General features: G+C 44.7%; 1 protein-coding gene across 7 annotated transcripts in view; it reads right to left on the bottom strand.

Moving 5' to 3' along the window:
- ARHGEF11 (Rho guanine nucleotide exchange factor 11) overlaps positions 1-27,573 on the bottom strand; it is a 4,318,379-nt gene that overhangs the window by 113,650 nt on the left and 4,177,156 nt on the right. For 6 of the 7 annotated variants that reach the window (XM_044059024.1, XM_044059020.1, XM_044059025.1 and 3 more), the window contains 2 exons: positions 26,781-26,998; positions 25,357-25,528 (listed from right to left, as the gene is read on the bottom strand). The exons of the other annotated variant lie outside the window; for it this stretch is intronic. In XM_044059024.1, coding sequence (XP_043914959.1) covers positions 25,357-25,528; positions 26,781-26,998 — 390 coding nt within the window. The remainder of the gene's footprint in view (positions 1-25,356; positions 25,529-26,780; positions 26,999-27,573) is intronic. 7 annotated transcript variants of the gene reach the window in all.

The raw sequence follows: 27,573 nt of genomic DNA, 5'->3' as shown, positions 1-27,573 counted from the left end.
ACCACTCTTTAATGAGTTTCCAGTTTGCTCGTCTCAGAATGTCAAAATGATGCTCCTTTTCCTCTGGAACCACTTCTCAGATGTGAGAAGTTGATAACTGCATAGCGGTGGCAGCCCAACTGAGGTGTGAGTTGTGGTGGTAGTTGTGGGTAAGCCTTGGAGTGTAGCGGCCTCCCAAGAGGGTTCTGGCTTGGCTTAGTCACCTGTCCTAGTAACTGCAAAGGTACCTCACCACGGTCTTCAGTCAACTTAGGAACTGATGCAGTAGCCTCTGGATCCTATTTTTATTATTATTATTTTTTTATATATTTTCGCTTTTTTGGGATCACACCAGTGACTGCCGGAGTTACTGCTGAGCCCTGCAGAAGTTGGAGGTTACAACACTACAGAAGAAGCCGACGTTGAGAACTCCATATGAGCTGCATGTACCTTGGCCCTACTTTTAAGGGTTTCTGCATAAAACTTAGCACAATCAGAGCAGTTAAAGACAATGTGCTGAGACCCCAAGCACAATGAGTGTAAATCTTTGTGCAAGATTCGTTTCCCACAGGACAAACAGTTAACTTTTTTAAACATTAATTACAGAAGAAATTTGCCCAATGGTAAGTTTATCTGTCTGGAATGAGAGGATCTCTGGAAACAAAGACAGACCAATGGACTATGAGCATATAAAACACACACATGAAGTGCATCGAACTGCATGGCTAGAAAGAACTAAAGATGGCACAGATGGGCACCCTTCTTATACCCTGATGTACAGACATCGGTCATTGAGTGTCCATCAGCTTAGGAAGATGCCAAAACTGGAAATCGGACTGGTCATTGGCTTTGCATGACAGGAAGATTCAAGGTTCAGTAATGCAACACTAACTATGAAGATCATCAACTTATACCCACGCCACTTACTCGGCCTCCAACCACAGCTCCACATCCCAAATCCACCCCACTTACTCCGCCTCCAACCATAGCTCCACATCCCAACTCAACCCCAATTACTCCGCTTCCAACCATAGCTCCACAGCCCAACTCCACCCCACTTATTCTGTCTCTAACCATAGCTCCACATCCCAACTCAACCCCACTTACGCTGCCTCCAACCATGGCTCCACATCGCCATCCCAACTCAACCTAACAACCATCCAGACAATTATCAAAAAATACACTAAAAAAAAGGAATCCACAGCATTAGTTCCTGACAACCTGCCATCTGCATGCATTCTAATTAAAGTACAGTTTTGTACCTACCATAAATGTAGATGTCCGAGAGGTATGCATCTGCAGTCCTTACAAATGGGTTGTCCTGTCGTCAGGCAGCCCTTCGGTCGGCCGGATTCCAAAGTCTGGGTCTGGCCTCGGCTGATGTCGCACTTCACCCGACGTCATAGCTGCAGTTCTTCCGGTATAAAGGTATTAGCCGACGCAATTTTCCTCAGTGTTTCTTGCCCCAGATGCCAGGTGCCCTCTAGGAAGGCTAAATTTGGATAATTGCAAAAGTTTCCAAATAAGAGAGAGCAAATAAAAATAAACATGTATATACATATATACAAACAAATACACCATAATAGATTCCCCCAGCTAGCTAGAAGATGGGCAAATACCCTAGGAGTACCACAGAGGGGAAGGAGGGTGGGTAATCCTGACTGCAGATGCATACCTCTTGGACATCTACATTTATGGTAGGTACAAAACTGTACTATGTCCTTCAAGGATGCATCTGCAGTCCTTACAAATGGGTAGAATACCATAGCCAAACTGGGGGAGGAGGAATAATAAGAATATGATGTAGTTAAGATCCCTTGCAAAACAGCAGTGGCAAAACCTGCTCAGGATCTGGAGTATAAGGGTAGATTATAATGCTTGGCAAATGTATGCACGGAGCTCCAAGTAGCAGCCTCTAAAATGTCTTTGGTAGCCACTCCTCGTAAAAAAGCTGTAGTAGTGGCTGTAGCCCTTGTGGAGAGAGGTCTGATGTTCTCTGGAGTTCTCTTCCCATGGTAAGAGTAACAAAATCTAATGCAATTTCCTATCCACTTAGAAATTGTCTGTTTTGAAATTGCTTTTCCTTCCATTCCTGTTGCATATGCTACCAGTAGCTGGTCAGTTTTTCTATTGTTCTTGGTCCTGTCCAGGTAGTAGCGCAATTGTCTGCGTACATCCAAGGTATGTAATAGTCTTTCTCCCCTGTTCTGTGGGTTGGGGAAGAATGTAGGCAGGTGGATAGCTTGGTTTAAAGATACCCTGGAGACCACCTTTGGCATAAAAGTAGGATTAGTTCTCATGGACACTCTATCTTGATGGAAGATAAGGAAGGGCTGTACTGCCATTAATGCCTGTAGTTCAGAAACCCTTCTTGCTGAAGTGATTGCAAGCAGGAAAGCAGTTTTCCATGATAAGTACTGTAATTCTGCTGTTGCTGCTGGCTCGAAAGGAGGGAGTGTCAACTTTTCTAGCACAAAGTTCAAGTCCCATGTGGGCAATGGTGGCTTCCTAGGTGGTTTTACATTTTTAATTCCTCTCAGAAACTGCCTGAGTAGAGGATGTGAGAAGACTGGAGGGTCCATGTTGTATTCTGCTGAAATAGCTGATGCATGAATCTTAATGGAAGAGTAGGACAGGCCATTGTGGAAAAGCTCTGCCAAGTGTTCCAGGATGTTAGCCATGTTTACCAGTGACACATTTTCTCCTTTTGCTGCACTCCAAATGAGATATCTTTTCCATTTTGCCGAATAAGTTTTCCTTGTTGAGGGTCTGCGAGCCTCCAAGATAATGTCTTTAACCCTTTGAGATAAATCTGGGTTATTTTGTCTTATGCAATGTCCCAGGCAGCCAGCTGCAGTGTTTTTAGGTTTGGATGCAGGGTTTTGAAGTTGTTCTGTGTTAACAGTAAGGGAACTAGGGGCAGAGGCCATATTTGTTCCCGAGACATGCTCCTCAGTAATGGGTACCAATGCTGCCTCGGCCAGTCTGGAGCTATCAGGATGATCCTTGGACGGTCTTCTTTGATCTTCAATAGCACCTTGTGCATCAAAGGAAGAGGTGGGAATGCATATGCTGTCAGGTTTTTCCAACTGAAAGATAGGGAGTCCACCTTCCAAGCAAGTGGGTGGTATGCCCTCGTGCAGAATTTTTTCAATTGGTGGTTGTGTGGGGATGCGAATAAGTCTATTTCTGGTAGTCCCCATTTCCCTGTAATGGTTTTGAAGATGTCTGGATGCAGCATCCATTCGTGGGCATCCGTGGTAGTTCTGCTTAGGATGTCTGCTAATATATTTTCTTTTCCTGGTACAAATATTGCTTGTAACTGAATGTTGAAGCTCAGGGCCACATTCCAGAGGTCCATTGCCATCCGGCATAGAGGGTATGAATGTGTGCCTCCTGTTTGTTGATGTACCACATAACTGTGGTGTTGTCCGTCCTTATCAGCAATTGACCCTGTCGAAGAAATGGTCTGAATGTCTGAATTGCCAGTTTTACTGCCAGCATCTCCTTTTGATTGATGTGTAGGTTCAGCTGGTCTTGAGTCCATAAGCCTTGTATGCACTTGTCCAGCATGTGTGCCCCCCAACCGAGGTCTGAGGCGTCCGTTGTGATGGTATGGCTTGGTTGAGTGCTGTGGAAGGGCAGTTCTTTGTTTGATTGACAGGCCTGAGCCCACCATTGGAATTCTTGCTTCAGGCATGGAATTATTGGAATTTGGGTTTCTAGGCTGTGCTTGTGCTGAGACCATAAATTCCTTAGTTACCACTGTAACTTTCTCATATGTAGTCTGGCATGTGGAATCAAAATTATGCAGGATGCCATGTAACCCAGGGCTTGCAGGACTTTTCTTGCTGTTAGCTGGTTCTGCTTTGTTAATGCCATGAAGTAGAGAGGGAGTTGCTCCTGTTTTTCTACTGTGAGGGATGCCATTTGATTTGATGTGTCCAGCTCTGCACCCAAGAAGGTTATCCTTTGGGATGGTATCAGCCTTGACATTTTTATATTGACTGTGTATCCCAGGGCTTGCAGTAGATGAATGACCTTTTTCAAATCTTTTGTTAATTTGTTTTTGTTGTCCGCTTGTAACAGGCAGTCGTCCAGGTAAGGGTAAATTTGAATTCCCTGAAGCCTGCAATGAGCAATTACTGATGCCAGGCATTTCGTGAATACTCTGGGCACAGTAGATAAGCCAAAGGGCAATGCTGAGAATTGATAATGCTCTGATCCTGCAAGAAATCTGAGGTATCTTCTGCAATTTGGTCGTATGGGGACGTGCAGGTATGCCTCCTTGAGATCTAGAGTTACCAGCCAAGACTCCTTGCCCAGCATGGGAAGAAGCTGCTGTAGGGTCAGCATTTTGAATTTTGGAACAATGAGGTATGTGTTTAGAGCGGACAGGTCGAGAATAGGTCTCCATTGGTTTTCTTTTCTTGGCACCAGGAAAAGTCTGGAGTAAAATCCTTGCCCTTGTTCCATAGACGGTACCCTTTCTATAGCTCTCATCCTTAGTAAGTGGTGTATTTGTTCTAGAGCTTTTGTCTTCTGATTTGGAGGTGGGTTTGGCATTCCTCTCTTCCTTGGTAGAGTATGGAAGTGAAACCTGTAACCTTGGTCTATTGTCTGTAAAATCCATTTGTCTCCTGTGATGCGATGCCAGTTTACTGAAAATAAGGCTAGCTTTCCGCCTAAGGGTGCTTCTAGTTGTCCCCTGGTAGGCGGTGTCAGAGCCAAGTCACTGTGATTGTCCTGTGGAAGTGGTGGTAGCTGGATCTGTGGCAGTACTTCGCTGGTTGTTAGCCTACCACTGACGTCCCCTGTAGGCACCTCTGGATTGACCCCTGCCTCTTGGGCGCCTATTCCTGCCTCTCTGAGCTCTGGAGGTGTCTGGAAAGGACCAATTCTTGGAAGGCCAGTTCCTACTAAACCTTGGAGGCTGGACCTGCAAGAAATCCTTGACTGTCTGGACAGATTTAGCTTTCTCTTCCACCTTCTTCAGCACCTGCTGTGCAGGGGAGCCAAACAAATTGAGCTTATCCATGGGAGCATCTAGGAGCTTTGATTTAACATGGTCTGGTAAGGACTGCTCTTTTAACCATGCATGTCTTCTGATCACTGTACCAGTCATAGCTGATCTAAAGGAAGCCTCCAGTGCATCATAGCCGCATTTTAAGGAATGATTACTGACCTGCTGAATGTTATGTACCATTTCCTGAACAGATTTTTTGTCTAATGGTTCATCCGAGGACAGTTTTTTAGTTAACTGATCTAACATAAATTCCTGATACTGAATCATGTGGAATTGACAGTTTAAGGCCCTAGCGAAAGAGTAGCAGAAGTGTAAACTTTTTACCCCATCTCTCTAAGGCCCTAGATTCCCTTTCAGAGGGAGGGTTTTGGCAGAGGTAGCTGCTACAGCCTTGGGTCCCTGGGAGATAGTTTCAGGATCTGCAAAAGGAGCCTTATACAAATGATAATGTGTGTCCGGAACCCTGTAGTACCTGTCGGGCTTAGCAGGGCCGGAGGAAGAGAATCAGGAGCAGTACAAGCATCATTAAATGCATCATCCACAACAGTAAGTACTGGAGGAATGGCTAAAGGCCTATGCTGTGGCAAATGCAAAAAAGTCCTAAGCCTTTTCCTAGAGTCTGAAAAATCCTGGCCCTGCCATTGAAATTGTTCCCTCATAGCATTCAAGGTTTCCCCAAAAGAAAATTCCTCAGGCGGAGAGGCAGAAGGAATGGAGTCTTCTGCATCAGAGTCCTCATAAGGAGAATAACGGCCCTCTGGAGGGTTTGTATTATCTGAATCATCAGAGGAGTCATCGGAAGAAACTGGCTCAGGGGGCTCTGCTCTAGGCCTCTTCTCTGGAGGTGGGTGAGAGGCCCTGTCTGGGTGAGGTTGGGATCCCCGGATCAAAGAAATGAGATCCTCTGCTAGACTAAGCATTTGAGAACTAGAGCTAGGCCTGTGAGAGGGGGTCTTAGCAGGCACAGTTTTGGTAGATTTTGCTGCTTTAGCCCTGGCAAAAGCCTTAATCGACATGGATGCAGGGGGCCTAGCAGCTCCACATGCAGGAGTAGATATATCTAAAGGTATAGTATCAGATAATTCCTGTGAAACTGCAAGAGCAGGTGGGATTTCAGTAGCAGATTCAGCCATGCAGGATGAGGCCTCGGTAGGAGGCAAGCTTTCGGCCGAAGGAAGAACCGTGGACTCGGTTTCAGCCGAAACCGAGACACTCGCGGTTGACTTAACCGCGGTTTCGGCCGAAACCGCGGACCGCGAGTGTCAGTCCTTTTCCTTGCGCTTTTTAGGTAATTGCGAAGTCGGAGTTTCCGACGGCATATTGTAAGCAAAAGCGGAGCCGAAAAACTCCTCAGCAAATTCCGACCGACGTCTAAGCGTCCGTCGGTTGAAAGAAGCACAGGCTAGACAAGCTGCTACGTCGTGGACTGGGCCTAAACAAGGTAGGCAGTAAGAGTGGAAATCTTTATGAGGTATTTGTTTCCCACAAGTTAAACAGTTATTCACTTTTTCTGACATCGGCTGAGGCAAGAAAGAGTCCCCAACGGGGTACTTAGCTTTTTAGAAGTCTTCGGTAGTAGTAATCTCTGGTTCTGACCGACCGGCACTTGCGAACAGCTTCTGCTTCGGGCGCCACGCGGCAAGAAAGACTGAGGAAAATGGCGTCGGCTGATACCTTTATACCCGAAGAACTGCAGCTATGATGTCGGGTGAAGTGCGACATCAGCCGAGGCCAGACCCAGACTTTGGAATCCGGCCGACCGAAGGGCTGCCTGACGACAGGACAACCCATTTGTAAGGACTGCAGATGCATCCTTGAAGGACATCAGATCTATCACAGAAAGCTACATCCTAGCCCAATGGAAAGCTTCCTTCATTATCCCATTACACAAAATTGGCACATCCACCAAACTGTCACCCTAAAGCAATCCTCCCTCTCCTCTGCAAAGTACTTGAAGAATGCAATCAACATCTCCTAGCCATGCTGCTTGATACCAATTACTTTCACCTACCCAGCATGGCTTCCAGCCCCAACCATAGCACCAAAAAGTACAGTTGTGTACACTTACCATAAATGAAGATGTTCGAGTGTAATCACTGTATCACATTTGGGTTATTCCCGCCAGGGTAGCCCTCAGCCAGTCCGAATACCAGAGACTTAGTATTTCTGTGTCGGTTGCTGTCGCTTCAGGACTGACATCAGGTCATCGGTAGTATAAAGTAAGGCAGCCGACGCCATTACATCAGTTTTTTCTTGCCCTAACCAGTCAGGAACCCCCAAGTAGGAGCTAGGTTGTGGTGGAAGAACCCCACCAGTGGAAAATAAATACCAATATGTCCTTTGTAAGGAAAGAAAATAAGGGGGATGGAGGGAGGGAAACCAGGACTGCAACAGTGAATACACTCGAACATCTACATTTATGTTAAGTGTACACAATTGTACTATGTTCTTTGTGTTTCACTGTTGCAGTCATCACATTTGGGTAAATTCACAAAGCTGAGGAAATGGGTGGAGGCAGTCAAGGAAACTAGGGGCTGGCTAGGATGCCTTGCAAGACTGCAGAGACAAATCCTGCCCTGGATTTGAAGAAGAGAGGCAGGTTGTAATGCTTGGTAAAAGTGTAAACAGGTGGCAGCCTCCAGGGTGTCCCTGGTGGGGACTCCTCTGAGGAAAACTGCAGAGGTGGAGGCTGCTCTGGTGCAGTGTGTCCTGACCCCCTTGGTGGGAGGCTTTCCATGTTGTTTGTAGCAGAAGTGGATGGAGTGTGCTGTCCGTTTGCAGATGGCTTTGCCTTCTGCCTCTGTAGCAAAGCTAACTAGCAAATGATCAGACGTTCGGAAGGATTTAGTCCTGTCTAGACAGAATCTGAGCTGTCTGTACACATTCAGAGAGTGCAAAATCCTTCCCCCCTTGTTCTGTGGATTAGGAAAAAAGGTGGGCAAATGAATGGATTGGTTGAGAGCCACGCTGGACACCACCTTGGGCATGAAGGATGGGTTAGTTCTGAGGGATACCCTGTCAGCATGGAAGATGATGAAGGGTTCCACAGCCATGAGCGTTTGTAGCTCAGAGACTCTTCTGGCTGATGTGATTCCCAAATGGAATGTTGTTTTCCAGGAGAGAATTTTTAGCTCTGCAGAAGAAGCTGGTTCGAAAGTGGGCAGGGTGAGTTTTTCAAGTACAAAGTTAAGGTCCCAAGCTGGAGTTGGTGCCCTTCAGTATGGCCTCAACTTGCTGGCCCCTCTTAGGAGCTATTTGATCAAAGGGTGTCAGAAAAGGGGCTGCTCAGTGGGAAAATGAGCAGAAATAGCAGAGGTATGCATTTTATAGAGGAGAAAGAGAGGCCACTGTGCAGTAGGTCAGCTAAGTAATCCAGGATGACAGGGAGGGAGGGTTGTGTCGTACTGGCTCCCTTAGCCTGGACCCGGGTGCAGAACTTTTTCCATTTGTCAGCATAAGACTTTCTGGTGCTAGGGCGTCTGGCCTCAAGGACATCTAGAACCCATTTACTGAGGCTGGCAGATTGGTTGGTGGTTAGGGAATAAGCCAAGCTGCCAAACTGAGTGTCTGCAATTGGGGATGCATGAATTCCCCTTCCCTCTAGGTGAGGAGGTTTGGAATCTGAGGAAGATGCCATGGGGGCAGTGGGGATAGGCTGCACAGCAACGGGTATCAGTGCTGCTGGGGCCAGTCTGGAGCTATAAGAATGGTCCTTGGTTTTTCCTCCTTTATTTTGAGCAGTACTCTGAGGATGAGAGGTAGTGGAGGAAAGGCATAGACCGACAGACTGACCCAGGGGAAGGACAGGGCATCCACTTTCCAAACTATGCAGTGGTGCAGAATTTGCTGAGCTGATGGTTGGTGTGGGAGGCAAAGAGGTCGACCTTCAGTGTCCCCCATTTCTGAGTTATCAGGGTGAAGGTTCTTCTGTTGAGCTGCCACTCATGTGGGTCCAGAAGATATCTGCTTAATCGGTCTGCCAGAGAGTTGAGAGAGCCTGGTAGGAATTGTACTAACAGGTGTAGCTGCATAGCAGAAGCTGTGTGCCAAAGGGTCATGGCCAGCCTACATAGAAGGTAGAAGTGAGTCCCTCTCTGCTTGTTGATATACCACATCACAGTGGTGTAGTATGTTTTGATCAGGAGAGCCCCTGGAGAGAGAAAGGGCTTGAAGGCTATCAAGGTGTGCTGGACAGCCATCATCTCTTTTTGATTGATGTGCAGAGGGATTTGCTATGGGCTCCAGTGGCCCTGTATGCACCTGCCGTCCAGGTCTGCACCCCAAACACAGTCTGATGCATCTGTGATGATGGTCTGTGTGGCGGAGGGTGGTGAGAATGGCAGTCCCTAGTTGTAGGAGCATGCTGTTGCCCACCAAAGAAAATCTTTTCTGAGGCAAGGAATTATAGGTAGAAGAGTTTGCAGGTCTTGAGAGTGTTGACACCAAAGGCTTTTTAGGTACCATTGAAGTTTCCTCATATGCAGACTGGGAAATGGAATGAGTAGTATGCAAGATGCTGGGGTCGGGTGGCTAGTTGAGAGAAGTAGGTTGTCAGGAAAATTTGTTTCTCTGGTGTAAGGTATGCCACCTGGGATGCTGTGTCCAGGCTTGCTCCCAGGAAGATAATCCTTTGGGTGGGCACCTGTTTGGATTTTTTTCGTTGATTGTGTACCCTAGGGAGGTTGGTAGTGTCTTGACAAAGGCCATGTGTTTGAGTAGGTTTTCCTGGCTGTCTGCCTGAATAAGGCAGTCGTCTATGTATGGGTAAATCTGAATATTTCTTTGTCTGCAAAAGGCAATGGCCGGAGCCAGACATTTGTGAAAACTCTGGGAGCAGTAGATAAGCCAAAATGAAGTGCAGAGAACTGAAAGTGTTGAGATCCTGCCCTGAAACTGCGATACTTCCTGCATGATTCCCTGATAGGAATGTGGAGATAGGCCTCTTTTAGATCTGGGGTGGCTAGTCAAGCATCCTTGGAGAGCATGGGTAGCAGCTGGTGGAGGGTGAGCATTTTGAATTTTGGGATCACCAGGAAGGTGTTTAGAATGGATAGATCGAAAATGGGCCACCAGGTGCCCTCTTTTCTGGACACCAGAAAAAGTCTGGAGTAAAAACCTTGGCCTATCTGTTCTGCAGGAATGTGCTGTACTGCCCTCATAGAGAGCATGAAAAAGATTTGCTTTTGAGCCTCTGTCCACTGGTTTGGTGGTAGATCTGGACCACTAAACCAGGACCAAAACACTAAAGGTGGAGGAGTGTCCATATTCACCAGGGATATCACGCCAGCAGGCTAGTTGCCCAACACAGTGCGTCTGAAATTCTCCATGTGCAATTAACACTAGGTAAAACTGCAATCCAAATTGTAGCTTGCTACAGATACCCAACCATGCCCCAAGATTCTCACTACACCTTTCTAAACATACTGGAAAATATTAATATACAACCAAACACCCTAATACTGGGTGATTTCAACTACCCTGCCATTAACTGGGAAAGCTACTCGTGTACCAACACCTTTGCCCAACGAGTCTTGGAATTCATAAATTCCAATGCCCTGGATCAACTAATCCTTAATCTCTCCAGGGGATCCAATATCCTAGACCTGGTCATTACCAACATGGGAAATCGATGCTCCACACCTATGGCCACCTCCTCGTTGGTCAGGTCGGACCATAAGCTAATCGCCCTTAACATCCACATCCCACCCCCACCCCCCAGTAAGGAAACCTCCATAAAAAACTTCTCCAAAGCCAACTTCATGCTACTTAAGTCAGAAGTGACAAACTTCATGACACCCATGCAGACGGGAACTGAAAGTTCGACTGCTGAATCCTACACTACGGCATTCTACAAGCACATCCACTCGTGCATGAATCATGCCATCCCCAATAGAACCAAGATGCTCTCCTCCAAAAAAGGAAGCCAATCTGGTGGTCCCCTGCCATAACCAAACTTTACAACAAAAGGAAGAAACTGTTGCAAAAGAGAGGAAAATGCCAAGATGCAAAAAACTCCCTAACCAGCCTCAGTAAGAAGCTGAGATCCCTCATAAAATTCTCCAAAGCTAGTTACGAAAATAAAATTGCCAAAGATTCCAAAGACAACCACAAGGCATTCTATAACTATGTCAAGAATCTAAATGGCAATGCTCAGATCTGCTCTGAGCTACAACAGAATGGCATTAAATATACTGATCCCAAGGATATTGCCAATATCCTGGCAGATGGATTCAGTGCAAACTTCACCCCCCTCTCACCCTCTAAAGGGTCCATCTCAATACTGAACGATTGCGAAATTCCAGTAATAATGGCCACACAGGTAAAAAACGCACTCTCCAAAGCTAAGAATACAGCATCCATGGGACCAGATGACATCCCAGGCTGTGTACTACATGAACTACAAAATGAACTGGCACCTCACCTAAGTGTCATGTTTAATCATAGCCTCACCTCAGGCTCCGTGCCCACTGAGTGGCGCACAGCTACAGTTATCCCACTCCACAAGGGGGGGGGATCCACCTTGGAATGCGGGAACTACTGCCCCATCAGTCTGACAAGCCTGATCTGCAAGGCCATGGAACTTATAAACAAAGACACTGAAAACCTTCAAACACTGGACCCCACATAGTTTGGGTTCGTGAAGGGCCGATCTTGTCTCCTGAACCTGACTGACTTCTTTGAATCAGTCTCCTGAGCTGTGGGCAAGGGTAAGGTGGTCCACACAGCCTATCTGGACCTTGCCAAGGCCTTCGACGCCATCCCCCACTCTGGAATCATAGATGAACTTACTATGCTGGGCATTAATCCCTACATCACTCGATGGGTTGCCAACTGGCATACTGACAGACCCCACACTGTAAAAGTAGCAGACTCCAAATCCAGATCCAGACAAGTGGAGTACCTCAGGGTTTGGTCCTGAGACCGCTGTTGTTTGGCATCTACTTCTCTGAAGTACAGGCCAACACTAAGGGACTCTGGCTAACAAAGTTCACAGATGACTGAGAAACTGGGAGCCATTATTGAATCCCCAAATTATGTGGATATTCTACAAAAGGGCCTTACAGAAACAGATGCTTGGTGCCAGAGCCATGGGCTCAAGCTCAATGCCAAGAAATGTATAGTTATCCCCTTTGGGAAAAAATATCTACCCGTGAATTACCACATAGGTGGCAGTACACTAAACACTGAAAGTGTGATAAGAGACTTAGGGACAGAGATGGACAGTGGTCTCACCTTCGATAACCACATCGCCACAACAGTCAACAACAGTCAAGAAATCCTTCTATGTGGCACACCTCATCATTAAGGGCTTTTCATCCAGAAAAAGGACGTCAGTGTCCCTCATTAGACCCATTATAGAATACAATGCCCCATTTGGTATGTACCTCTGAAGACATCTGCAACTGGAAAGGCTGTAGAAATACCTCACTAAAAGAATCACAGGCCTAAAGCCCTATGCTGACCGTCTAAAAAGACTCCACCTATACTCTGTCGCATATCGTCTACTCAGAGGTGATCTCTGCTTAACATACAAGGCCATGTCAAACCCAGAGCTGTTGGACATGCTACACTTACAGAAATCCCAATCCCTCAGACAGACACGCTCCAGGGATCTAAATCTTGTCATCACAATGAACAAAATATGCTGGACGGATGGGTTCCTGACCAAGAGACTCCCCAGACTCTGGAATAGACTGCCCACACATGTCAAGCAGAGCGCCTCTTTGGCCCTCTTCAAAAGGAACCTTGATGACTGGATGGGAGATGGGAAATTCACCCCGGGGATCACATCAGTCGCCCTGTTAGACAGGGGTCCAGGGAAGTAAATACTGTGGGAAGAAATAGCCAGGGAATTGTTATGGCTAGGCTTATATAGGGCCTAGGTTCGATAGCCTAGTACCAACCTAGAATCTATGAACCCTTTTGAGGTTGGAAGGGTGCAGAATGAAAATTTCTAGCCCTGAGACACTATGTTCAGAACCCAGTGGTCCTTGGTAATGGTGGCCCAGGTGCTTGCGTGAAAGGAGAGTTTTCCTCTTAGTGGTAAGAGAAGGGGGGCAGAGCTAGGGGTGGGGGAGTTGAGTCATTGTAAGTTCTTACCATAAGGGGGTGGCTTAGAACTCCCTGGTATTGAAATGGAAGTAGTCCACTGCTTAGATCTCTGCATTCCCTGTGGCTGCTGTCTGGTGGGTCTGGTTCCCTGGGGCCTAGGCTGGACTGGCTTACTGGCAGCAAGAAAGGACCACTGCTTGGTGGGACAATGCCTGCTGAATCTAGGTGGCTGGACCTGCAAGAAATCCTTAACTGTTTGCATAGATTTTGCTTTTTCTTCCATCTTTTTTAAGACCTCTTCTGCCTTAGTGCCAAATAAGTTACCTTTGTGCAAGGGGGCATCCAACAATTTAGATTTGACATGGTCTGGCAGGGGCTGTTCCTTAAGCCACGCCTTCTAATGACAGACCCAGTGACTGCTGCCCTGTAAGAAGCTTCTAGGGTGTCAAAACCACAATGCAAGGTATGTTTATAGCTACTTGACTAGCAGAATGCATTAACTCTTGTAATTCTTTTGATTCGGCCCATGCAGGAAAGGAAGACTTTTTGTTTACGGAGTTCCAGGGTATGTTGCTGAAATTTTAGCATATGGAACTGACAATTTAGTGCCCTGACAGCAAGAGTAGCTCGGTTACCCCATCTGTCCACTGCTCGGGGATCCCTATCTGAGGAGGTGGGATTCTTAGCAGAGGTTGCTTTAATTCCTTTAGGCCCTTGAGAAATTACCTCAGGGTCAGCAGTAGTATTTCTAATAAGAAATTTGTGTGAATCAGGGACTCTATAGTACCTGTCTGGGTTTCTGGGTGCAGAAGGAAAGGTGTCAGGAGTCAAGCTGGATTCCAGGAAAACATCCTCCACAACATCCAAGACTGGGGAGATGGCCAAGGGTCTGTGCTGTGGAAGATCAAGGAATTCCCTGAGTCTGTTTTTTGACTGAGGGTGGTCTTGACTCTCCTACTGGAAATGCTCCCTTAAGGCAAAAAGGGTTTCCCCAAAGGAAAAATCCTCTGGGGGAGAGGCTGAAGGAATGGAATCCTCTGCATCAGAATCCTCATAAATAGAGAGGGGTTGCATGTCTTCATATTCAGATGCATCAGACTCATCTGACTCGTGTTCAGACAAAACTACAGCGGACAGATCTCTTTTCCTTTTAGAGGGGGTAGCTTGGCTTTCCCTAATCAGCATGATAAGGTCTTCTGCCATTTTAAGCATTTGAGACTGAGGCAAGGAAGCAGGCGCCTGAGAGTGGGTCGTCAGTTTCTTGGGTGTGGTTCCTACCCTGGGCCTTAGGAACTAGGTCGTTCTTGAAAGAACAGTAGTCGCGAAAGAAGATGGTTTGAGTCGAGAATCAGTAGTGCGATGGGCTTCCTCGGAAGCCAGTGCCTGCTCAGCGACTCCAGACCCATCCAAGGTAGAGACGACTGCAGGTTCCTTAGTCGAAGAGTTTTGCGGCATACTGGACTCCAAAAGGGTCTCGGTAGTGGCCTGCAAATCCAAAGAAGCGGGCATCAGGGGCTGCGAAACCGCCTCACTGAGGACTGGAGAACTGATGACTAGCTTAACGGAAGCATCGTTGGTAGGTCTGAACCTGTGCGGTCTGTCTCTGTCTTTATATTTACACTTTTTCAGTAGCTCTGCTGTTGGATGGCTTACCGAAGCCATATTGGAATTCGAGGACTGTAAGCAAAAATATCTGGCTACAATAAGGGCCCAACAATGGATAGTTTTGGCATTGAACAAAGCACAGAAGTGACAAAGGGGGGCATCGTGGTCTGGGCCTAAACAAGTGATGCAGTAAGAATGGTGGTCTCGGTGTGGTATTTGCTTTCCACAGGCAAGACAATTATTAACTTTTTCTGACATCGGTTAGTGCAAGAAAAAAGGATCCCCAATGGGGTACTTAGCTTTAGAAGACTTCAACTTCAATTCGGTAGACAAAAACTCAGGTAGCGGCCGACCGGCACTTGTGCGAACTGCTTCTGTTTCGGGCTCCACGGCAAGAAAGACTGATGTAATGGCATCGGCTGCCTTACTTTATACTACTGATGACCTAACGTCAGTCCTGAAGCGACAGCAACAGACGCAAAAATACTAAGGCTCTGGTATTTGGGCCGGCCGTGGGCTACCCTGGCAGGGATAACCCAAATGTGATGTCTGCAACAGTGAAACACGAAGAACATCTGCCCTGCTACATCTCCTAGATGCCATTAATCAAAGTGAAAACTTCGGTAATTTTGTCTCCACTCTTTTCCTGGATTTCTCAAAAGCCTTCGAAATGGTCTCACAAGAACTATTCCTCAAAAGACTAAATATTACAGGCCTCAAAACTCTCTCAACTAGCTGGCTCACAAGCTACCTAAACAATCGCACCCAGAATAGAAAAAGGAAAGAATACCACTCTATATTCCTTCCAATCACTACAGGAGTCCACCAAGGTTCCATACTTGGGCAAATCCTTTAATCATTTTCAATATCTTCATTAATGACATGTACAAGGAATAAAAACTTGCCACTGTAATTCAATATGCTAACGACTCCACTTTAGTTTACTCAGACCCAAATCTTCCCACCTTAGAAACCACCACACATGAAGTTTTCTCCTCTACAGAAAACTGGCTAAACAAGTCTCAATTGCTCTTAAACCCCAACAAAACCAAACTAATCATTCCTTCTCTGACACTGACCTTAATGTTATCCCTTCCAACACAAAAACTGAAAACATCACCAACACAAAATTAATAGGAGTTATCACTGATAAGTAAAATTTGATCTGCGCACTAACATTGCTGTAAAAAAAGGCACACTGCAAACTGGGTTGTCCTCACTGAAGAAAGCACCTGCTAAGTGATGATAGCATAAAAAAAATAGCTGCCCCCTCCCTTCTCCTTCCTACATTCCTGTGTGCCTCAGCAATATTCACAAATCTCAACTCTTCCATCAAACACAAATTAGAAAGCACCTACAACAAAATTAGCAAATTTGTCTGCTGCTTCCCAAACAGCTCCCATCACCGCATTTCATTCAATACCCTCAAAAACGCTTGAACTTCCTCAACACATCACCCTCTCCCAGCTACTCACAACACACAAAATACTTCAGCATCCACTTAAAAACACCCCCACTGTCACACTTCCTCCAATGGCATGTACCAAACAGAACCACAAGATCCTCAGAACTTAAATTAACTTTTGCTAAAAATCTAATAGTTATTACGGTGAATCACTATTCTCTGTTGCCACCTCGAGACATTCAACAAACTTACAAACCACATGAGGGTTTTAAATAACATGCAACAATTCAAATCCACCCTAAAATGTCACATGGCAAGTAATAAACTCCACAGATGTATCACACCTACAGTCTGAAGTATCCAATCCTAACTCCGTCAGTTATGGATACTATACAAGTGTATTAATACAGTAGTTTTGATTCTATTCACAATATCTTGAAAACACGTACTTCCTTAACCTGATAGGCATTGTAAATAACGCTTAATGACCGTTTGCTTTGAAATACTTTGTAAATAATGTTTGTCGACTGTTTTTCTTTTGAATTGTTAAAAATGTATTTCTATCCTTGTTTTAGAACTTTTCTCTCCGGGCCTCTGCTGAAAATGGGCATTTCAGTTCCCAGACAGACTTTCCCTGTAAATAAAAGGAAATAAATATATGTGTGTGTGTGTGTGTGTGTGCGTGCATGTGTGTGGACACACACACACACACACACACACACACACATATTTGCATATATACATATCTATATTTATATATATATATGTATGTGTGTGTGCGTGTGTGGGTTCCCTTCAGATTTTCGAATTCTTGAAACCTCGAATTTCATATAATTGAGACCTTAAGATTGAAGTTTTAGAACTCTGAAATTCTGAACAGAGATCTGCATACAGTGCAGAATGGGAAATTCTCCCTTTTCCTCGCTGTAGTAGCTCAGAGTTGGTATATTTAAATAGTGCTGGGTGCAGGGGGGCTTGCACCCCAGCAAAAACATTGAGGAACATGGTTTTGTGTTCCTTTTAGATTTATTTCAGAGTTCCGAAGTTCTAAAACTTCAGTCATATGGTCTCACAAATGAAATGCGAGTTTTGGGAATTCGAAATTCTGAAGTGAATCCATATATATATATATATATATATATATATATATATATATATATATATATGGGTTCCTATGAGTTGATCGACAACTCAAAACATCGACAGTGACTTCACCAACAAGTGAAATCACCGACGCCATAAAACACGGCGTTTACCAGGTAGCGGTGTAAATTAAGCTACTCATGCCTACCATGGTTTAGTAAGTGTGGCAGTGTCATGCAACCATGGTAGGCATGAGTAGCGAATTTACACCTACCTGGTAAACGCCCGTTTTATGATGTCGGTGATTTCACTTGTCGGTGAAGTCACTGTCGATGTTTTGAGTTGTCGATCAACTCATAGGGACCCATATATATATATATATATATATATATATATATATATATATATATATATATGTGTATGTATATGTATGTGTGTATATGTATATGGGTACATTTCAATCGACCGACAAGTCGGAAGACCGACATTCACTCCACCGACACATTAAAACATCGACAGCGCAAACACGGACATTTCACAGGTAAGACTTTTAAATTCGCTAATCATGCCTACCACACATGCATAACACTGCCACACTTCCTAAACCATGGTAGGCTTGATTAGCGAATTTAAAAGTCTTACCTGTGAAATGTCCGTGTTTGCGCTGTCGATGTTTTAATGTGTCGGAGTGAATGTCTTCCGACTTGTCGGTCGATTGAAATGTACCATATATATATATATATATATATATATATATATATATATATATATATACAGAGAGAGAGAGAGACACACACACATACAGATAAATATACAGATCTAAAAATATGTAGATACAGATATATGCATATACATACATACTTTTGTCTGTATATCTAAGTGTGTGTGTGTGTGTGTGTGTGTGTGTGTATATATATATATATATATATATATATATATATATATATATATATATATATACACACATATATACACACTCACATTATTTGCATGCATGCATGCATTAATAAAGTGATTAAAAATGGGATTAGCAACAGACCACTACAGGAAAAGAATAGCTGCCATATAACAAAATGGTTCCCTATTAGATGAACAAACGCTTAAAATGTCGAGTACGACATGCTCGACAGCTTTTAAGCGAACGTTCATCTAAGCAAAACCTAAGAATGTTGAAACAAGGAGTTTCGAAAAGTTATAGCTGGTCAGCCATCAGGAAGCGAACGGCTGACATCAGAATGTTCACCTTGTCTAGCCATTCTTACAGTCCTCCACTGTGGGTGCAGTCTCGTTGTTCACCCTGTGTAATGTTACGACAGTCCTCCACTGTGGTGCGATCTCAGAGTTGGTATATTTAAGTGGGGGGAGAGCACAACCCCCCACGTATTTTGTTGATTTGTTTTTGTTTTTTTTTTGGGGGGGTTAATGGTGTACAGTACATTATAGCCGTCGGCTTCCTGACGGCTGGCCAACTATAACTTTTCGAAACTCTGTTTCGACATTATGGGGTTTCGCTTAGATGAACTTTCACTTAAAAGCTGTTGAGCATGTCGTACTCAACATTTTAAGCGTTCATTCATCTAATATAGAACCTATCAAAATATAGTTAATATGACTCCAATGAAGGAAAACTAAGAATAGGCTTCTTTTTAGAATACAGCACTCAGAAAACCGCTTCTGGGACCTAGACAGGAATACTCTCTGGATCTTGTGCTATGAATCTTCTAGGAAGTTAGTGGTTTCTCAGAAGCAGATGCATTTCCATTCATTTTGCAGAAAAACAAGGATAATGTTGTTTTTACACTTTTTTCATTGCATTATAAACATAATTCACAAGTGTTTTCTACAAACACAGAGTCATCTCATTCCATTTCTGGCAAAATACAAACACACTTGTTTTGTGATGAAGGCCCACAGCAGAACACAGAAAAAAACATATTCTCTACCTTATGACTTCTTCATCAGTACAAGCAAGAGAAAATGCAGTTCTACTGTTTTGGGTACAATACAGAACTACAAGATGGAAAAAAAAAGTACAGTTGTGTACCCTTACTATAAATGCACATGTTCGAGTGTATTTACTGTTGCAGTCATCACACTGGGTTATCTCTGCTTGTTAAAATTTCTGTGTCGGATGCTGTCGCTTCTTCCATGACGTCAGGTCGTCAGGGGTATAAAACAGGCAGCCAATGCCATTACATCAGTTTTTCTTGCCCCAAATGTCAGGAGCCCCCAGACAGAGAGCTAGTATATGGTGGGGAACACCATTAGTAAAAAGTAAATACCAACGTCATTAGGAATGGCAAGAGAGGAGAGACAGAAAATGGAGAAAGTCAGGGGGCTGGAGGGAGGGAAACCAGGACTGCAACAGTGAATACACTCGAACATCTACATTTATGGTAAGTGTAACTGTACTATGTTCTTCGTGTTCCACTGTTGCAGTCATCACACTTAGGTTGATTCCCAAAGCTGAGGCTGGGTGGAGGCAGTCAAGAAGTGTTAGGGCTGGCTAGTAGGCCTTGCAAGACTGCTGTAACAAATCCAGCCCTAAATTTGGAAAAGATAGGTAAGTGGTAATGCTTGGTGAAGTGTGTACAGAACTCCAGGTTGCAGCTTCCAGAATGTCCCTGGTAGGGACTCCCCTGAGAAAAGCTGTACAGGTGGAAGTAGCCCTACTGGAATGTGCTCTGATCCCCTGTGGGGTAAGTTTTCCATGGTGCTTGTAGCAGAAATGGATTCTGTGTGCTATCCATTTGGAAATGGTTTGTTTTGAAACAGCCTTACCCTCTGCCCCTGTAGCAAAGCTGACTAGCAGCTGGTCAGATTTTCTGAAAGGTTTAGTCCTGTCAAGGTAGAACCTGAGCTGTCTGTGCATGTCCGAGGAGTGCAGGATCCTTTCCCCTTTATTTTGAGGGTCAGGGAAGAAGGTCAGTAAATGGATGGTTTGGTTTAGAGCCACACTGGACACCACCTTAGGCATAAAGGGCAGGTTAGTCCTGAGAGAACCCTATCAGCATGGAAAATAATGAAGGGTACCACAGCCATTAGTGCCTGTAACTCAGACACTCTTCTAGCTGAAGTTATGGCTAAAAGCAATGCTGTTTTCCAAGAGAGGAATTTTAACTCTGCTGAGGTAGCAGGTTCAAAAGGGGGAAGCGTGAGCTTTTCCAGTACAGGGGTGGGTGCTCTCCTAGGGGGCCTTAAGTTGTTAGCCCCTCTCAGGAACTGTTTGATGAGAGGATGAGAAAATAGAGGTGGCACAGTATTATAATGAGCTGAGATGGCACAGGCATGAATCTTAATGTAGGAGAAGGATAGGCCTCTATGTAGTAGCTCTGCTAGGTAATCCATGATTAGAGGTAAGGAGGGCACTGCTGTGTCCTTTCCTTTAGACTGATTCCAAGAACAATATCTTTTCCACTTTTCAGCACAGGATTTCCTAGTACTAGGCCTTCTGGCTTCAAAAATGATGTCCAGCACCTGTTTGCTGAGGGTTGCTGGAGGGATATTCAAGGGATAATCCAGGCTGTAAGGTTTAGGGTTTGCAATTGTGGATGCAAAATCTGTCCCTCCTGCTGAGACAGCCCAGGGTAGCAGTCTGGTGTAGGTGCTAGGGTGGCACCACTGTCAAGCTGCGTAGGAGTGGGTACCAGTGCAGGCGCGGCCAGTCTGGGGCAATAAGAATTGCCCTTGGCCAGTCTGGGGCAATAAGAATTGCCCTTGGCCTGTCCTGTTTTATCTTGAGTAGTACTCTTGAGAGAAGTGGCAGAGGGGGAAAGGCATAAATTGAGAGCTTTTCCCATTGAAAGGATAGGGCATCCTCCTTCCAGGCCCTGCTGTGAGGGATCACGGTGTAGTATTTGCTTAAGTGGTGGCTCTCGGGGGAGGCAAAGAGGTCCACCTCCGGTGTCCCCCACCTCTGCATCAGAAGGCTGAAGGTGTTGGGCTCCAATTTCCACTCGTGTGGGTCTAGGAGATATCTGCTTAAGTCGTCTGCCAGTGAATTTCGTTTGCCTGGCAGGAATTGAGCTTGTAGATGTACTTGGTTGCTCAAGGCTGTGTTCCACAGGGCCATGGCTAACCTTCAGAGTGGGTAAGAACGGGTTCCCCCCTGCTTATGTACCACATAACTGTGGTGTTTTCTGTTTTTATCAGCAGTTGTCCTGGAAGGATTATGTATTTGAAAGCTGTCAGAGCATTCTGTACAGCTAGCATCTCTTTTTGATTGATGTGCAGGAGAATCTGTCCTGGGCTCCAGTGGCCCTGAATGCATTTGCCTGCCATGTGAGCTCCCCATGCATAGTCTGATGCTTCTGTTGTCAGGGTTTGGGCGGTGAGGGGTTGAGTGAAATACAGTCCCTTGTTGTGGTTGCATACTTTTGCCCGCCAAAGGAACTCTGCCCTTAGACAAGGTATGATAGGAATGACTGTTTCCAGGTCCTGCGAATGTTGGCACCAAAGACTTTTTAAGTACCACTGAAGTTTCCCCATATGCAGTCTTGCATATGGAATTAGCAGAATACATATCATGAACCCTAGTGCTTGCAGTATTTTTCGTGCAGATAGTTGGGTTCTGGTGGCCATTTTTTGAAATATTTTGTCAGAGAGACCTGTTTTTCCGAAGTTAGAAATCCATCTGGGAAGTTGTGTCCAAGCTTGTTCCCAGGAATACAATCTTTTGACTGGGTACCAATTGTGATTTCTTTTTGTTAATGGTGTACCCCAATGAAGTTAGAAGGCTTTTTGCAAATGCCAAGTGCTGAAGTAGCACTGTCCGCCTGAATCAGGCAGTCGTCCAAGTATGGGAAAAATGTGGATATTTCTCTGCCTGCAGTATGCAATGGCTGGAGCCAGGCACTTTGTGAATACTCTGGGCACAGTAAATAAGCCAAAGGGAAGTGCAGAGAACTGATACTGCATAAAGCCTGCCCTGAAACATAGATATTTCCTGCAGATAAGCTTCTTTTAAGTCTAGAGTGACTAACCAGGCATCCATGGCATAGGGAGAAGATGTTGCAGGGTAAGCATCTTGAATTTTGGGACCACTAGAAAGGTGTTGAGAATTGAAAGATCCAGAATTGGGCACCAAGAGCCCTCTTTTCTGGGCACCAGGAAAAGTCTTGTGTAGAAACCCTGTCCCCTTTGTTCTACTGGAACAGGTTGAATAGCTCTGATACTGAGCAGGGAAAGTACTTGCTTTTGAGCCTCTGCCCACTGGTTTGGAGGAAGGTCTGGAAACCCGCTTGGGGATGGCAGTGAATGGAAGTAGAATTTATACCCCAGGGATACAATGTTGAGGACCCATCGGTCCTGAGTAATGGACATCCAGTTTTTTGCATGAAAGGTAAGTTTTCCTCCTAGGGGCACAAGCAGTTGGGCAGGTCTGGGAAGCTGAACTGAAGTCATGGTGAACTTTTTCCATAGGGAGTGGCTTACCACTCCCTGTTTTTGGGGTGGTGGCACTCCATTGTTTAGATCTCTGCATACCCTGAAACTGTAGTCTGGGTGGCCTGTTTCCACTGGGTCTTGTCTGTGAAGGCCTGGAAGGGGCTGGAAAGGACCAGTTTTTTGAAGGTCAATGCCTACTGAATCTAGGTGGTTGCACTTGTAAGAATTATTTAACAGTTTGCATAGATTTAGCTTTTTCTTCAATCTTTTTTTAAGAACAACTTCTGCTTTGGTGCCAAACAAACAGTCCTTATTTAAAGGATTGTCTAGTAATTTGGATTTGACATGATCTGGCAAGGTTTGTTTCTTCAGCCAAGCATGCCTTCTCAGTACAGAACCAGTTACTGCAGCCCTGCAGGATGCTTCTAGGGCATCAAAGCCACACTGCAAAGTATGCTTACTAACTTGGTTTGCAGAATGCATTAACTCTTGTAAATCTTTATTTTCTGCACAATCTGGAAATAATACAATGTTTTGTTTAATTAGTTCCATAATATGTTGCTGGTATTCCAACATGTGAAACAGGCAATTCAATGCCTTGATGGCAAGAGTTGCAGAGGTATACATCTTCTTACCCCATCTATCTAAAGCTCTGGAATCCCTGTCCGAAGGGGTAGGATTTTTGGCTGTAGTAGCCTTAATACCTTTAGGTCCCTGGGAAATGGTCTCTGGATCAGCAGTAGGATTCTTGAAAAGAAACTTGTGGGAATCAGGTACTCTGTAGTACCTGTCAGGTTTCCTAGGGACCAGGGGTAATGTATCTGGAACAAGACTGGATTCCATAAAAACATCATCTACAACATCCAGGACAGGGGGGGTATAGCTAGAGGCCTATGCTGAGGCAACTCTAAAAATTCTCTGAGTCTCTTTTTGGACTGAGGGTAGTCTTAGCATTCCCAGTGGAAATTCTCTCAAAGTATGCAAGGTTTCACCAAAAGAAAAGTCCTCTGGAGGGGAGGCAGAGGGAATAGATTTATCTGCATCTGAATCCTCATAGGCTGATAAGGGCATGTCCTGATAATCAGAAGGGTCAGAGTCATCGGACTCCTGGTCTGTAGAATCAAAAGGAAACTCAATTCTTTGTCTCTTAGCATGGGAAGGCTGGCTTCCCCTAATTAGGGTAAATAAGGTCTTCAGCCATCCTAAGCATTTGTTTTTGTGGCATGGGAGCTTGAGCATGCGCTTTGGTCGTCGATTTTCTAGGCAGAGTGCGCACTCTGGGCCTACGAAACTCAGTAGTTTTGGCTAAAAAAGAATTTGTCGGTTTGATTCAAACACTGGTAGGACAGAATACACCCTCAGAAGCTGGTGCCTGCACAGCGGCTCCAGACCCATCCAAGGTAGAGACATCTGCAAGTTCCATAGTCGAAGAAGCATCTCACCGCATACCGGACTACGAATGGGTCTCAGCAGAGGCCTGCAAATCCATAGAAGTGGGCATCAGGGGCTGCAAAGGCGCCTCAATGAGTACCGGCGGACTGGCGACTAGCTTAAAGGAAGCATCGTCTGCAGTTTTGGACCTATGCGGTCTGTCTCTGTCTTTATCTTTATGTTTTTTCGGAAGATCGGTAGCCGGATGGCTTATCTAAGTCATTTCAGAATGTGGAGAACGAGAGTGAAAGAATTTAGCGACAAAGATAGCCCAGACCACGAATGGTTCGGACGTTAAGGCACAAAACCGACAGCGAGGGACGTTGTGGTCTGGGCCTAAACAGGTGATGCAGTAAAAATGAAAATCTCTGTAAGGTATTTGCTTTCCACAGGCAAGACAATTGTTAACTTTTTCTGACATCGGTTAGAGCAAGAAAAAAAGGACCCCAATGGGGTACTTAGCTTTAGAAGACTTCAGGATTATAAACTCAAAAACGAAAATTTCAGGTAGTGGCCGACCGGCACTTGCAAACTGCTTCTGCTTCGGGTTCCTCCTCGGCAAGAAAGACTGATGTAATGGTTTCGGCTGACTGTTTTATACCCCTGACAACCTGACGTCAAGGAAGAAGCGGCAGCATCCAACGCAAAAATACTAAGACTCTGGTATTTGGGCCGACTGAGGGCTACCTGCAGGCAGATAACCCAAGTGTGATGACTGCAACAGTGAAACACGAAGAACATCCATGGACCATTAAAACTGTAATCAGATTACATAGCTCTTTTCCCTAATTTCAAACTCACAATGCAGTGTGGATATTAACAATAAGAAAGTAGCCCTGATTTTACAGGCATTTCTTTATCAGTGTCACTGCAATTCCATCAATAGGAGGCAATGCAAAGCTCAGATGGCTGTCGGAACTCAATACCATGTGGCAAATAAAGACTTAAAAAGTGAGACCTGCCAAATGAGATCGCCCTGAAGACGACCTGTGATAGTCACTACAGTCTACTCTTAGGCCATACTGGCCTACTGCTTAGCAATGATACTAAAACGACATGACAACAGAGACACTGACAAAAACTATTACACTTCACTTTCCAATACTGAATTCTGCTGCATGGAGAATCAGATGGCAGATTGCACCACTCCAAAGTGATACCCAGAATCTGTTTAGCAATGCAGCATGCTCAAATTAACAAACTTTAAGGAAATGAACTCTTTAAATCACTACCATATCTCTTCAAGTTTCAAGTGGATCAGAAAGGTGAACACACCAGATAAAAGAAGGTATATCAGCTCACTAAAGACACTTCATGAGCAGGACAACAGCTCATACCCCACCAAAATATAAAAACATACACACACAAACACTTCAGTAACGCTTCATACCCTCCTCGCAGGATGAAGACGTGGAACTTGGCTTCCTGGTTAGAGATGGACTATTGCTTGGTTTCAATGCCGTTACACTTTCAGCATCTGTAACTGGGCTACTGACAGCAATCCTTTCATGCCTATTTTCCCCCAAGGATTTCAGTAGGTTGCAGTGTGCGATTTCTATTTCCTGGAACAGATGGTACAAACAGATTTGGTAACTTGGAGGAAGCCAGATATGCAAGGAAGATAGCATGACATGAAGAAGCATATTAATGGCACAGAGGTTCTGTACAGGGGAGCTGTTAAAGAGGATTTACCTTTGTAGAAAAAAGTTTCCCTACCAGTGCAGGGTTGCCCTGAGCTACCCCTCAAACTCTTACTAGTTCTCCTACGTGATAGCAGTATTAGTGGTACACTGCACCTCTAAAATAAATGGAGTCCCCAAAATTAAATTTTGCCACAAACATGGCAAAGCAATTAAGGGATTTCAACTAAGTCCTACTGGCAGGTTTTCTACACCAAAGCTGTAGCACAGAGGATGACTGACAGGAGTTCTACAAACTATACTTAACAAGTGTGACTCCTACAAAGGTATAACAGCAGAGAGGGTCACAGGATAATGACTTGGGGCTACTGTTAACACACATTTTCAATTCACTGCATTAATGAAACAAGTTACGCTGCTGTAGGGGCAGAAAAGGCCATTACTAAACATCTGACAAAATACATAAATGTGCAGTAATGTGGGAATGCCCTGCAATGAGAAAAGAGGAAAAAATAATGCACCAGTAAAGAAGGTGCCTTTGGAGCTGCATGGCAGCCTAATGTGTTTTAAAGGTCACAAGTGATTGAACATCACCAATTATTAATATAGGCATATACTGAGTTGCCTTAATGCCTAAGGGAACACATTTTCCCTTGTTGACAATGAAGAAGTCAGTGACATCAAACATATCAGATATACATTTTACATAGCAGTGAATGCCTTATTTTACCACTCATGATACAATTCCACATTAAAGAATAGACTAACTGGTGGGCAGCATATTCAGGCTTCTGCCTCAGTAATGTTAACTTTTGCAAACTACGGAAGGGGCAGATTACAGTGGTTAGGACTGGGTGGGGTTAAGGGAGACTTGTTATAGTACAGAATCTACAAACCAGTGTTAAAAATGTGAGGCATCACACCACAACTACTCAGCAGTGAGTTCTTGCAGTAAAGGAAGGCCTCCACACGAATGCAGTCAAACAGAAGTAATATGGGGAAGGAAGTGGCTGCTAAAATACCTTCTTTTCCATTTGAAAAGAAGGCTTGCAATGAGAATTCAAGTAAAATCCATGACAGCTCAACCAGAACCACCTACAGCCATTTTCTGACATTTGCAGTCTGCAACTGGTTACTAATACTATCTAACAATGGTAAACACAAGTTCTCTGACCTTTAACCTTTGGAGCTTCAAGGTCAACTGCTCAATGGTATGGAAGACTTCCTCTACATCCCGAATCATGAGGCTCTGTGGAACAGAGGGAATGGTCATCTCTAGAGGTAACACATCTTTGGACCGTGGTTCCTCTTCTTGCACAGCTGGTGTTGGGCTGTCGCAGTCAGTTGTAGATTCCTGAGGCCCAGTAGGCATGGCTAAATAGAAGTAATTTCCTTTGAAGGGAGCAAAAACAGAGGGAAAGACATTACTCCTCAAGATGGTTTAGAAAAGAAGTGTCATAGCTGAGGAAAAAATAGCTGCAGAAATGAAGAATAACAGCTAACAGGAAAGGACTGCTGCCTGACCCCTTTTCAGTGATGATTAAAGCTTCAGAACTTGTAAAAAGAATATCTGTGGCTACCCATGTTACTGTCATGTCATGCAAAGGTAGGGGAAGATATTTTCAATTTCGCTAGTCTCAACTATTTACTGTTTGACTGTGATGCCTTACAATCCTGGACATCATTAAAAAGAAGACAGGACAGGATTCTGCAGATAAAGGAAGGGCAGAGTCAAAAACAGAATATGGCAGGTATGTGGACAGATATTAATGAAAAAAGAGCATCAAGAAGCAACGGCTTGGAGTAAGATTAGCTAAGCGGTACATGAGGATGTTAGATCAGCAAGAACCGTGAAAGCAGACAGGAGCTTTGGAAAGCTGAGTATGTTAGATCAGCAAGAACATGAAAGCAGAGAGGAGGTTTGAAAAGCTAAGAGCCAAGATAAGAGCAGTTTAGAGAACGGTGCT

The sequence above is a fragment of the Protopterus annectens genome, chromosome 17.part0 (genome assembly GCF_019279795.1).
Source record: "Protopterus annectens isolate FY-2018-M chromosome 17.part0, PAN1.0, whole genome shotgun sequence".
NCBI lineage: Eukaryota > Metazoa > Chordata > Ceratodontiformes > Protopteridae > Protopterus > Protopterus annectens.
Note: the sequence above shows the minus strand (reverse complement) of the source record. Positions and strands in the feature narration are given on the sequence as shown.